Genomic DNA, 14,294 nt, shown 5'->3' with positions numbered 1-14,294 from the left:
GGATTAGATACAGCTGTGCAGAGAAGATGGTAGAGCCGGCATGAAATATCAATAGTTGAAAAATGATTATTCCAAGGTTTTTCACCTGATCAACTGGAGGGTTATAATTGTTATAAACAAGTTAGGGGAAAATATGTACCTTAAAGTAAAAGTGTACAGTGGTCTGCAGTGACTCAATAAGTGCAAGTAGAAAGATCTTAAAAAGACACCATAAAGTACTTAATCAAATAGTTTCCACTTAAAGACACCCTCCTCACTTACTTCCTTTTTCACTGCCCTCAGTCATTCTAAGCCTAACCCTGTCAGATACAGTAAGGACTACAAAAGCTGGGTAAGGGCAAGAGGCCGGCACACTTTAATGATGGTCCTTTGGGTCACTACTAGGCCACCCCATCACTCAGGGCCCTACTCAGAGAATCCTGGGATTCTTACACAGATATGATGGGCCTAGACCTCTAACAGATCCCTCTCTCCACCACCACTGGTCATCTCCATCAGGAACAACATCATAAACTCTCTTGTGGGCCTCTACAGGACCTTGCCCTCAATGCAGAACAACAACGGTAGGGACTGCCCCGCTCTTCAAAAGGAGGCTGAGTCAACCTACTCTGCCACTGGAAGACGGGTCCTGCAGTGAGTGCAGCCCAGAACGTTCCTAGCTGTGACCATGAAATGCAAGCTCAGACTGACAGGGATGCAAAAGTTACGAAGGCTCCTGTGCTAAATATGAATAGACATGGGCCCTAGGTCGTATCAGTGGGGTTTATAGTATTAACTGTATTTATGTACTTTTCCCATATTTGGGAGCCACTTTCTGCCCTGATCCAGCTTTCTAGTCCTATTCCCAACTCTTGATATTATCATCGCAGACTATTAGCACACCTGAATGTTTTCTGTAGGGCTCAGGCAAAAATTAGTAAAGCCATGAGCCCCTTAGAATATACCTAAAATAGACTTCCTAGCTTCTTCCAGCATAGAGACCCCAAATCCCATCTGCTATATTCTTACCTTTAGGTTCCTGATTATTGAATGATTTGTTCTACTTTATATCTTAATGTTTTTCAGCCACCAAGTTGCAGATGCTACCACGACACCAACCTGACTTCCCTGGGCAGATGACCTCACTAAAGTGTCCTGGAACCCCACCTCTCCAGAGCCCTACTCCACTAGAGAAAAATAGAAACAGGTTGGGGGGTATGGATCGACCTGTCAACACCCATGTCCAGCAGAGAAGCAATTTCAGAAGCTAGACCTCCCACCTTCTGCTCCCCATAAAGATCTTTGGTCCATACTCCCAGAGGGATAAAGACTAGGGAATCTTCCAATGGAAGGGAGGGGATACATAAATCTGGTGGTGGAAATTGTATGGAATTGTACCCCTCTTGTCCCACAATTTTGTCAATCATTATTAAATCACTAATAATAATAAAAGAAATTGTTATAAGCCATGATTTAGAAGACACGAAGCAAGTTTATTCCCCAGGAGCAATTTTATAGGACAGGACTACCATGAATAATAAGGATGGGTTGAGGCAGGGGAGAAAGCATAAGGGCTTTACAAAAAGACTTCCGTCCCAGCCATGACATTATCTCCACAGACAATAATTAGGATTCACCTGCATATCAGATTTCAGGCTCAGGCAAAAAAAACAAAACAAAAAAACCCCACTAGTATAGCTACAGACCCTTTGAAATATAACTAAAATATGCCTACTAGCTATCTACAAAATGGAGGACCCCCCAACACTTCATCTGCATTATCCCAGCCTTTAGGTCCATGATTGTTCAACAATTTGTTTGGCTTTGTATGTTAACTCTCTTTTCAGCCACCAGGTTCCAGATGCTAGCAGGATGCCAGTCAGACTTCCCTGGACAAACAACCCCACCAATGTGCCTTGGAGCTCTGCTTCCCCAGAGCCCTTCCCCACTAGGGAAAGAGAGAGGCAGACTAGGAGTATGGATCGACCTGCCAATGCCCATGCTCAGCAAGGAAGCAATTACAGAAGCCAGACCTTAAACCTTCTGCATCCCACAGTGATCTTGGGTCCATACTCCCAGAGGGTTAAAGAGTAGGAAAGCTATCAGGGGAGGGGTTGGTATACGGAGATCTGGTGGTGGAAATTGTGCGAAGCTGTACCCCTTTTATCCTATAGTTTAGTCAATGTTTCCTTTTTATAAATAAAAAATTAAAAAAATAAATACACAAAAAGATAAATAAAATGGTAACTGTCAGTACAGTTTCTCTCACATTTATCTTTTAAAAAATATTTACTTCCTTTTGTTGCACTAGTTGTTTTATTGTTGTAGTTATTATTGTTGTTGTTAGGACAGAGAGAAATGGAGTGAGGAGGGGAAGACAGAGGGGGGAGAGAGATAGACACCTGCAGACCTGCTTCACCACCTGTGAAGCGACTCCCCTGCAGGTGGGGAGCCAGGGGCTCGAACCGGGATCCTTACCCCTGTCCTTGCGCTTTGCACCACCTGCGCTTAACCTGCTGCGCTACTGCCCGACTCCGCACATTCATCTTTAGTGCTCCTTAGGCTTCCTGGATCTGCGGGTTGTGATCTGGCATTAATTCTGAGGAAACGCTTGGTCATTACTGTTTTAAATATTTCTTCGTTTCTCTCTGCTTCTGGTGTTCCCATTACATATATGTTGTTGTCCCTTAGTTCTTGAGTACTATATACTGATTTTCTTTTAGTTTTTGTTGTTTGAAAATCACTTCACTGGGGGAAATGCTGATTGGCAGGACTGCTGTTGTAGCCCATGTGCAGTTTCTATCTCCCCGGCCTGGGTGGCACTAGTGAGCGAGAGGCATCATGGTATTTCTGCACCATACAAGGGGCTAGGCCAGGGGTCTAGTTAACCTGAAATACATTTAGTAGGGCTAGTTGTGATAGAAGATGCCGATATGCTTAAATAATGAAAAAAAAAGATTTTAATTACATAGGAATTTTTATTTGATATATTTATTTTCCAGAAACTTTAAAAAAATTACCAAGAGCTGTACAGTAAATATATTACATTGACTCACAAAGCAGAGAATTTGTAAAGGCTTGTATTAGACAGCCACTTCACATGTGTGAAGTTCAGAAATTTAAGTGTTGCTACAGTACTTCCAGTTACTAATGCTTCTTAAAAATCTAACAAATCATTATTACAAAGACATCATTAGTTATAATCTCATTTTGTAGGAAACCATTCAAGTTATCCAAACTAACACTTTAGTCATGTTCTATTTATATGAAAATAACTCATTTCAAGAAAGAAACAAAATGAATATAAAGTGGGACCAAAATTAATAAAACATTTTTCATAACTCTTTGGTGTTTTTACTAATGCCAGCTTGTTTGTACCACAAATTAGTCTTAGGAGGGAAACTGAAATATGATTTTCTTCATTCCCCAATAAAAGTAGCGTATTTTAAAAATGTTTAGTGCTACCTATGATTTTTTTTTTTTTGTGACCTTGACTCCTGTCTGTCAGGAGTGGCTCAGGTTTCCCACATAAATCCAGTTTCATAATTACGTAGCAGAAGGGATTGGCTGAGTATGAGTTATTTCCTAATAAGGTGAACTGCTTCTGCTTAATTGCCTGTTTGAGGATTAAACGGGACAGAGGATTAAACGGGACAGATCTGGAAAATGTTTGGAAATCATGAGAATTAAGACCCAAGAAGAGGTTAGTTAACAAATTCAGACTGTACAATTTCCTCCCTTCCTCCCCCCAAAACAGTAATAACAGCAGTGAACCAAACAAAAACAAAACCGAAGCAGAGTACGGGCCAGACTTGTGGAGGTTCTTCTGGCCCTGACGCTCCTGCTCCTCAGGTGAGCTTAATGCCTGCAGAGCTGAGGCAAGGTGCTGAGTCACCTCAACAGCTGACAGGCAATTCTGGAAACAGACTTGGTGCTTGCTCCTACCCCTAGGGCTACAGCTTTCAGACAAAGCAAAGGCAAGCAAACAGACCCGAGAAAACACTGACTAAGGGAAACACAGGGAGCATCTTACTTTGGACTTGGCAGATAAGAAGTCAGTTCATCAACATCGGACTTGTCAAATAATTTTAAAAAATTAGGCAAAGGGGAAACTGATTCCTGGTTAGGTAGTAACAGCTTTACGATATGAGTGTCAACAGTAGAAAGCTATTGAAGGAATGTAGACAACACTGTTGCTTTTTAAAATAAACAGGAATCTTTTCTTACAAGATAATCTTCTTTGACTTGAATAGATTTTGAACCACAAAGGAGGACAGCATATCAGCAGATGCCAGTCTTTCTTTCCTTTTTTCTTTTTTCAACAAAATATATAAAGTTCTTGAATAACTTCACACGGTGAATGCAAAGAAATCCTTCTATACCAGTCGTACCTTAAGCACCATAAAGATCAGGTGACCTCCTACTCTGCGGCTGCTGGTCAAAGAGCGCCTGGTGGTCCTGCGGTCCGTTTGTACTGTCACTGGTCAGCTTAGCTGATGACAAGTAAGCACTGGAAGGTAAAGATGTAATGCAGGCCTACTGAATGCCTTTTTATTGTGTATACATTTTATAAGACAGACTAAGGAAAAGCAAAATTCCACATTATTCACTGAACTACTGAATAGTTTTCTTTCTTTCTTTTTTTTTTTTTTTTGCAATAATTCCCTCTTTTGAAACATTAACCTGTGGGTGGGAAATAGTACCTTTTATTATCCTTATAATGTATTTCCAGAGTAACAATTTTTGGAATGTAGAAGTTAAAGAATCGCTACTTATGAAACTTTATGTTTAGATTGAAATAATAGCAAGAAAATAGTTACCAGAGAACACAGATCAAATCTTAATTACTGACCCTAGCATTCTTTCCCTCTCAGCCCAATTAGAAGTCCTGGATTTATGAGCCAGGAAGAACATGGAAGATTGAAAAAGGAATTAATTACATGAAGAAATCTGGCAAAACGTCATTTAACCACTTCCAATTTTTTTTTTTTTTTAATATACCTACTATATGCTTAGAGGTAGGCAAAAAGCTCTTGAGTCAGTAATTTTTTTTAAGTAAAAGCAAGTGGCAGCTCTAGTTCTACCTAACTTTTCAGGATGGAGATGAAGTGCTGAAGGGAACAGTACTTACAGCAACATGGAGCTGATCAGTCACTGCTCGAATACTGACCTGTTGCTGTGATTATGGCACAGACTACAGCAATAGCGGTTTCGTTTCCATTCCATAGCCCTGCCTGGATGCCTCATAATGGAACACTGGACAGATTTTATTTTATTGGAGCACTCTGCCATGGCTTAGATAACACATACTAACTCAAAAACAACAGGATTCTTATATGAGAGTCTTTATTCTAAGCTGTAGCTTACTGAGAGGCAAGAACAATCTTAAGACAGATGCAGAAAGATTATTTTTAATGATTTAATTAACATAATAACCTGATTTGTATAATTAAAAGTATTTGCAATATTTAAATACTGTCCAAACTTGTTTATTGATATTGTTGAACTTCACAACAGTGTCAAAATACTATAAACACAGCCTTCAGATAGGAAAAAAAAAGTAAGGCAAATTTAAATATATTGACCAGATTAAAGCATGCAAAACATCCAATGATAAACACGTTAAATAACAATATGCTAATAGCATCTAATGTCCCCAGGACAGAGTCTTCATATCTGTTACAAAAATATTAGTAAACATTAGTTTGAAACTTGAATGGACTTCATTCCTGATTTACATGTAAGATAGGGTAAAACCTTTGCATGTACATGGTTAGCTTTGTTACAGGACATTTGGAGAAGTCTGATGTCAGTATATATTTACTCCCCATAGGCAGTAAATAGTGGCTGGAAGTGCATTCTCCTATATGCTCTGTGAAATCAGAAAGCACTAATGAATTAACGAGGTGGCTCACCTAGGGCCCAGAGTTCTGTACTATTCACATTAACTTTTCCCATGAAAACTTCAAATATAACTCTAATAAAAAAATAGAGTTTTCAAGGCAAACTTTTAAGCATAATTTACAGAAGCAGATTTAAATAGAAGTTTCAATAACCAAGCTACTACTAAAAAATACAATTAACTAGGAATCACCTCTCTTTTCTATCTCAATATTAAAATATAATGGCCTTAAAGGAGAGGCTGAAATGCCACTGGAAGTCCCCTAAGCACAAGGGACAGCCCAGACAAAGAGATGGGAAATGTTTCTTTACTCAGAACTTTTAACGTGTTCAAATTTAAATTAGGGGGTTTACATTAATGCTTTTTGTTTGTTTGCAGTATGACTCTGAGTGGGTTCAGAAAGTAATTCTGCAGAGCTAGTGTGGCCATTACCAGGATGATCACACTGAATTCTAGGGATGGAGTTGAAATGGCTCCCACAAAGCACTACTGCCCCTTTAACAAGTGGATGAGTCCATTGTGGAGAGAGTCAAGATGCTCCTGTCGTTGGTATAGAAAGGATCCGCTGCACTCCATGATCTAAAGTAACAATAAGAGAAAAGTTTGGCTCACCAGGACCTATGTTTAACTAAGAAAATAAAAGAATCTTACGCTAAAACTTAGGGCCGAAATGCAATTTGAGTTTTAACAGAATCACTGACTGATTCCCTTTTAAATGCTAGTTTTCCATTGTAGTACTGTCTGACCAAAGGCTCTATTTACATTACACATGTACAAATTTGGGAAAATGCTCTGTCATCTTACAAAAATATTACTCAAAATTCGAACATTCATTAGTATTAAAACGATTTCTATCAGTAGTAAAATAAGCATGAGATATACACCTCAATTCAATTAGAAAGTGTTATGAAGAGTTGTGTACATTAGCTTTACTGAAAGCAGCGAGGCTGTATTTGACATTACAGAAGCAATCAAACAGAAACGCTACTTACCAAAAGCTTTAGGGATGAAACAGTAATATGTTTATATTACATGATTTTTTTTTTTCAGATGTAAATCCTAAAGAGTTTAGCTAAGGAAGTGACCTGTAAGCCACTAGGGGGACATTTTCAGGTATCTAAGAACAAATAATGCTACTGACCTGAAAAGTTAACTACTGTCTGAATGGTAAAGCCATAACAAATTCATCGTATGATACTTCATTTGCAACTATATTAATTTAAGCTAACATTAAGAGCAAAAACAGCCCACCACACTTACTGTCCAAGGATACTACTAGAATTACCAAGTCAAAGGGGACTGAAAGCTAAAAATACAGAGCAAGACATCTTATGTTATAGATTCTCACTTTCCTGAAACAAAGATTTAGGAGAATAAACTAGCATTTACAATGGCCCAAATTCCCTTTTATTAAATACCGGCTTTTTCCTAGAGACTCTAAATTTGTTGTTCAAGTTAAATAAATTAGATGAGTAACATTATAATGAAGCTTCAGATCTAGAAATTTCACAAAGTTGGAAAAAGGAGGGCAAGTCAATGACTACACCAGCGGCTCTCTAATTGTAATGGTTTCCAGAAAATGTAAATATTGTCAGTCTTAGTTTGAGAGACTTAGTCACTATTTTCTGGGTAGCTTCTAGAACAAGACACCAAGTATTTGTAAAATAAAAGTATTTAAAATTTCTTTATTATCTTTATTTATTTGCTGACAGAGACAGCCAAAAGTTGAGAGGAAGGGGGGAGACAAAGAGGGAAAGAGCCAGAGAGGCGCCTGCAGCCCTGCTTCACCACTTGCGAAGCTTTTCCCCTGCAGGTGGGGACTGGGGCTTGAGCCCAGGTGCTTCAGCATTGTAACCAACAAAATGTGCCAAAATAAAAGTATTTATGAAAGTTTTTATGAAAGTTTTTTTTTTTTTTTTTTTTTTTTTTTAACCAGAGAACTGCTCAGCTCTGGCTTCTGGTGGTGCAGGGGATTAAACCTGCGACTTCAAAGCCTCAGGTATGAGAGTCTGGCTGCATAACCATTATGCTATCTACCGCCACCTTAAAAAAAAAAAGTTTAGTCAGACACTTGTGACAAAAATTAACTACCCACATCCCAGTAATCTAGAGTCAACTTGCCTGTGCTAATATTTTATATTACTTTTTCCTCTTTTCTAACCATTGCTTATAAGGAAGAATCTTATTTAGGATTCTTTTGCTTTCAATCTTCTTTTTGTTAAAGAAATTTTATTTGTTTTATTTTAATGAGAGAGAGAGGAAGATACACAAAGAGAGAGAGAGACAAGAGCACAACTCAGCTCTGGTTTATAGTGGCATGGGGGACTGAACCTGGGACTTGAATGCCTTTTTGCAATAACCACTATGCTATCTCCCCCACTCCACTTTCAGACTTTTCAAAGGACTTACATGCGCTCATGTGAAAAGATAACATGACAGAACATTAAACACCTGAGCTATATAAATTATTAACTTTTTTAACACTTTTTAAAAAATATTTATTTTATTTATTTATTCCCTTTTGTTGCCCTTGTTGTTTTATTGTTGTAGTTATTATTGTTGTTGTCGTTGTTGGATAGGACAGAGAGAAATGGAGAGAGGAGGGGAAGACAGAGAGGAGGAGAGAAAGATAGACACCTGCAGACCTGCTTCACCGCTTGTGAAGCGACTCCCCTGCAGGTGGGGAGCCGGGGTTCAAACCGGGATCCTTATGCCGGTCCTTGTGCTTTGCGCCACCTGCGCTTAACCCGCTGCGCTACAGCCCGACTCCCTAAATTATTAACTTTTGTCTTTAGAAGACAGTTTTGATTGGGATAAGGTAACTATTGGTAAAATACATACAGAAAATCATTTATTGCTTAAGTACAGCCCTTTAAGGTACCATATAACACCATGGCACAGCCTTTATAAGCATCATGGTTCTACCTTTGAAACCGAGCTTACAAAACGGCATAATACTTTTGGTGACATCAGGTAATAAAATATAAGCTACTGGGGACTATAAAAGTTTATTCATCAGAGACATCTGTCTTTTAAGTGATGTCTGTAACTTTTTATGTTTAATGTATTAAAGGGGCAAATATGCAAGGACTTCTACATCTTGTCATAGAGGCTATCAGTCTTGCCTTGTCTTTTCAATTAGACATGAAACACTGGGCTGTCAGAAAAGTCATGATGTATTTTTCCATGCAAAAATGCCCCCTGACCAACAATCCAACAGAAATGCAGAAAGTGCCCCCCCCAAAAAAAGTCAAACACATTTTGCTAATTATATTTTAAAAATAGTAAAACTCTACATATCAAAACTACTTTCAGTATCTCAGTATAGTTTTAATGTATCTATGGTAATTTTCATAAAGCCCTCTGAAAAGCACCAAGTGGTTTTGTGTATTGTATCTACTAGGAAAAAGGTGATTAGATTATTAATTTGAAGAAAAAAACCAAGGAGATAACAGTAGTAACCAAAATGTAACCTGAGATGTTGGACAGACATGGGAAAGGCATTTACAGTTTGTCAGAGAAGATATTAAACATTAGAAAAATAAAGGGCCAGGTGGTGGCTCACCAGTTATAGTGCACAAGAACTAGGGTTCAAGCCCCCAGTCCCCACCTGCAGGAGGAAGCTTCCCAAGCAGTGAAGCAGGGCTGCAGGTGTCTCTTTCTCTCTCCCCTATCTACCTACCCCTTTCTCTAAATTTCTGGCTATCTCTATCCAAAAAAAATCAGTAAATATAAAAAAGTCTCATTAAAGAACAGAATATGGTATGCTAACCCTGGGATTCCTGAGGCAGACTCAGAAGGGACAAAGAACCTTATTAGTAAATGTGACTGTACCAGAAAGGCATGGTTATGACTAAAGGCAAAACTGGAACTTACACGAGACTAATAAAAAGTTATCTGACACCTTCCACCTTCTGCATCCCACAATGACCTTGGGATAAAGAATAGGAAAGCTATCAGGGGAGGGGAGGGGATATGGAGATCTGGTGGTGGGAATTGTGCGGAGTTGTACCCCTCTTATCCTATGGTTTTGTTAATGTCTCCTTTTTTAAATAAATAAAAAAATGAAAAAAGTTATCTGACATTTATGATACAAGCCTGGTGTCATATTCTCTATTTCTAAAACACAAAGTTAACCAAGTGTTGAGATGTATTAATTTTTTTAACTTTATTTTATTTGATAGAAGAGAGAGAAACTGTGAGGGAGGGGAGACAGAGAGGGAGAAAGACCTGCAGTCCTACTTCACCACTCTTGAAGCTTCTCCACTGCAGATGGGGACCAGGGGCTTGAACCTGGGTCCTTGTGCACGGTGATATGTACACTTTGTTGGGGCGCCACCTAGCTCAAAAATTTTTTTTTTTTTGCCACTGTTATTGTTGCTGTTGCTGCTGCTGTTGGATAGGACAGAGAGAAATTGAGAGTGGAGGGGAAAACAGTGGGAGAGAAAAACACTGCAGACCTGCTTCATAACTTGTGAAGTGACCCCCCTGCTGGTGGGGAACCGAGGACTAGAATCCGAATCTTTGCACCCCCCCACCCCCAAGTAGTATTTCTTTCATTATTCCCTACTTCTGGGATATTTTCCAAACTTTCCTGAGCTATGGCACTTGCAGAAAGTGATGCGTTCACATAGCACTCTGGAACTGGGAGCTCACCTCCAGCCACCTGGGACTTTGCACATGCAGCAGAAAAAGCACTGTTGTTTGATTTTAGGCAGATGATAGCCACTTGAAGAATGTAAAAGTCGGGGGGAAAGTATCTCACTTCTTTTTTTAAAATTTTTTATATATTTATTTTCCCTTTTGTTACCCTTGTTTTTCATTGTTGTTGCAGTTATTATTGTTGTTGTCATTGTTGGACAGGATAGAGAGAAATGGAGAGAGGAGGGGAAGATAGAGATGGGGAGTGAAAGAGAGACACCTGCAGACCTGCTTCACTGCCTGTGAAGTGACTCCCCTGCAGGTGGGGAGCCGGGGGCTCGAACCAGGATCCTTAAGCCGATCCTTGTGCTTTGCGCCACTTGCGGATAACCTGTTGCACTACTGCCCAACTCCCGTATCTCTACTTCTTAATACCCCACCCCTTAAATAATAATGCCTCCTGGGAGAAATGTATGATTTCACTTTGAAATAAATTTGTGCCATATATGTGTGTGTGTGTGTGTATAAGTATTTTGCTATTATTCACAAAAGCTGAGTCCTATGATAAATCTGTTTCAAGAAGCAGGTCTGGAATGAGACAAAAATGCTGATTCTTCTGATCACGGCTTTAAAAGCTTGTTTTAACTTTTAAACAGACCATAAATAGCAAGCAAAAATTTAAAAGCCATGGCTTACTTTTAAATCTCATTACAGAGGCAGAGTAAAAGAGCAGAGATACAAACCTTTCTATTTAGAAATCCCTCAGTCTCAAATGACTGGCTAGAAAAATACTGAAGGAATAAATAAGCCAAATGGTTTTCGATTTTACTATTATGTATAGATTATTTATAAAACACAAAAAGCAAAAAAGAAACAAAATAGTATAAGTATATTCAAAAAAAGAAAGTCATCAAAACCAAATAAGAGTAACATATACACTTAAGTTATCCTATCCAGCACATTTTTAGAAAGACTGCAAAATCAAATTTTTGTTGTTGTTGTTTAGATGAAACGTCATTTCAAAGGCGCTTTCTCTTCCTCTGGGAGGGAAAGAACCCCTTTGCCAAAACCACAAAGTGCAACCTATCAGAGTGCTAATGAGTCGCACACTGCCTGCTCCAGTTGTAAAGCCAGCTGGTGATTTACTAAGTATCTACAGATCGGTTGATCCTGTTTCAGGTTAGAGGAAACTCATCTGCAGCAAAGGCTACTTAGAGAAATTTCACACCTGCTGACATGGGTCGGACTACATCTTCCTATAACTCGTTCCAGCATTCTTCCAACAGATGTGCACGCTGTTTCTCCTTCTGAGAAACAGCACATGGAGTCCAAGCACTTGACACTTGAATTTGTTTCAGTAAGCTGGAGGATTTGAAGGGGGGGAAAAAAAACTAGTTATAAATTTCAAAAAAAATAACTGAAAAAAAAATCACAGTAAAAGCCTTATAAATCAAAAGTAATGTTTGCAAACATTTTCTATAATAAGTAAATGTATTAAAAAGCTTTAATGTAATAGGATAATCCTCCAAGACATCTACAAGGCATTGCACCAGTTTAGAAATGCAGTAAGGCAATTGTATAAAAACAAGTAGCCGGATCTTAAATCTGAAAAGATTTTACGTTTAATGTCCGATTCTAATAATTTGTTATGGTTAAAAAGATTAAAGAGCTTAATGAATTCTAAATCTCCTCCAAGTTTTTGTTTAGGTGAAATGCTCCCGAATTTCAATTTAAAATGCTGAGGAAAGTACGGTGAGCTATTTTGAAGCCTGGGAAGTAATAATCAGAAAGGAGCTAACCTCAGTCTCCAACAATAGCAGATAGTGCTAAAGTGCTTACTAGGTGTCAGGTTCTAAGCACTGTTCTATATTCTGGCAGCTTTATACAGCCACTCTATATGACTCCTTGAGTGAAGTATCATCTGCCTTTCATTGGCAGGTAACTAGTAAGTGCCAACAATGTCTACCGTTGACTTATTTTTTTAAAAAAATTAACTGGTGGTGCATATATTAAGCTATTAATAATCAGGTCATTATGTAGTACTATTATGGTTTAAGATAGAATTAACTTTCTGATAAAATGCAAGATTTACGCCGATTCACACATTACAACCTACCAAGAAAACTTAAAGCCATTCTATTAATAACTTTCATTATGTTAGAATGTGAGAAAAGCAACAGGGTGACCACATAGTTCAATGACTCCCAACCCTGGTACTGGTATAGTCAAGGGTACTCCCTAAAATTTTCAAGGGCTGTCGTTTTAAATAGACATTTTTATTCATTTTGCTTTATATACGTAACACACTGCATGACAAAAATTTCAAAAGCACAGAGGGAGGATAGTAAAACACATTAATTAGTGTTTTAACCCACCAAGGTTGGGAATCACCAGGTGTAGGGTGTAGGATGGCCACAGGGGACGCTGTGGAGATGTTCACAACTGACAAAGACACAGATGTGATGGGACACAAATAACCTGGAACTCTGAACCTAAGTGACTGGTGAGGCCCTGCTGGGCGCAATTCTGCTGGGCACAGCATGAGTGGCCCCCATCAGCAACTGCTAGTCTGCGTTTCTGTCCTGGAACCTGCTAAGCCCTGAGAAACACCTTGCTCTACCTGTTCTCCTGCTTCGCAAGGCTCTTTGCTTAGGGCTGTTTATGCTACTGTTTCTTAAATTATTTTGTGACATGTCTAGAGACATTTCATGAAAAAAAGTTCTGAGGCTAGTTCTACTGGGGAAACACTAATTCAGTGAATTTCTAAACAGATATTTTTAAAAACATGGGTGGTAGAATCTGATGCCAGAGCGCCATGTATGCAAAGCATATGCTGTTCTGTATGAGGCTCAAGGAGAACTAGATCTAATGAAGTTCTTAAACCTGGTTTTTTTTTTTTTTTTTTTTCTGGTAAACTCTTCCTTTCAGGAAACATTAAGCAACATTCACATTCTGAGAAACAGGTTAGGAGATGATTGCTTAGGTAGTAGGATTTCATCAATTTCCGAGTTTCCTCTTTGCGTTCCTGGATTTTGGGTTTCCATTTCAAAAGCACCCTCTATAGGTACTGAGCTCTTAAGACTTCTACATCCTCAAAAGAGAAAGCACAACACTTGAAGGAAGCCTTTCAAGTCCTGTATAATTTGACCTCAGGCTACCTTTCCTGTTCTACTATGCGATGTTCTGGTGCAGTCTCCTCACAGCTAAGCTGCCCAGCAGACAAGTGTCAGGGCAGGTCACAAACTAGAAGCGGAATGCTGATATCCTGCGTCAGGGCTCCGTTAAATACTATCATCCATGAGACCTCCCTCGCCACACTGACAATCACTGATCTTTCTCTCTGGATTCCACTCCACTGCTTCTTTATGTCACCTGACTTACAAGCACTTAAGTTCAATTTACACTTATTTAAAGCGACTGTGCTGGGGCCTACTCTCAATTTAGTCAATAGGAAAGAAAAAGGTGGGAGGTGAATCAAGAACAAATAATAATGGCAGTTACGTGCTTACTATGTACGATGCTTCTCATGGACCATCTTATTAAAAAATTAGGGTTTGAGGCAAAGCACAAATTGCAAGAGAGAGAGAAGGAAAAATTCAAAATCCATCTGTTTGCTGGTATCAATGGGAGGGTGTAAAGGAGTCAATGAAAAAAAAAACATTTGAAATACATCTTGAAGATGGATGGGATTTCAAGAGCTGGGAATGAATGAGAAAGAGCATTCCAGGCTGAGCAAAGAGGATGAGTAGTTGTGTTTGGGTAGAAAAGTATG

At 38.9% G+C, this 14,294-nt stretch overlaps 1 protein-coding gene across 12 annotated transcripts in view; it reads right to left on the bottom strand.

Moving 5' to 3' along the window:
* Positions 1 to 2,937: 2,937 nt before the first annotated feature.
* Positions 2,938 to 14,294, bottom strand: part of ATP11B (ATPase phospholipid transporting 11B (putative)) — a 100,707-nt gene continuing 89,350 nt past the window's right edge. For 2 of the 12 annotated variants that reach the window (XM_060172027.1, XM_060172034.1), the window contains 3 exons: positions 11,751 to 11,884; positions 11,266 to 11,302; positions 2,938 to 6,460 (listed from right to left, as the gene is read on the bottom strand). In XM_060172027.1, the coding sequence (XP_060028010.1) occupies positions 6,368 to 6,460; positions 11,266 to 11,302; positions 11,751 to 11,884 (264 nt within the window). In that variant the 3' untranslated portion in view covers positions 2,938 to 6,367. Of the gene's footprint in view, positions 6,461 to 11,265; positions 11,303 to 11,750; positions 11,885 to 14,294 lie in introns of those variants that run through there. The other 10 variants (XM_060172031.1, XM_060172029.1, XR_009544747.1 and 7 more) reach the window with 9 other exon arrangements.

This window comes from Erinaceus europaeus, chromosome 14 (genome assembly GCF_950295315.1).
Source record: "Erinaceus europaeus chromosome 14, mEriEur2.1, whole genome shotgun sequence".
NCBI lineage: Eukaryota > Metazoa > Chordata > Mammalia > Eulipotyphla > Erinaceidae > Erinaceus > Erinaceus europaeus.
This window is presented reverse-complemented; position numbering and strand designations above follow the sequence as displayed.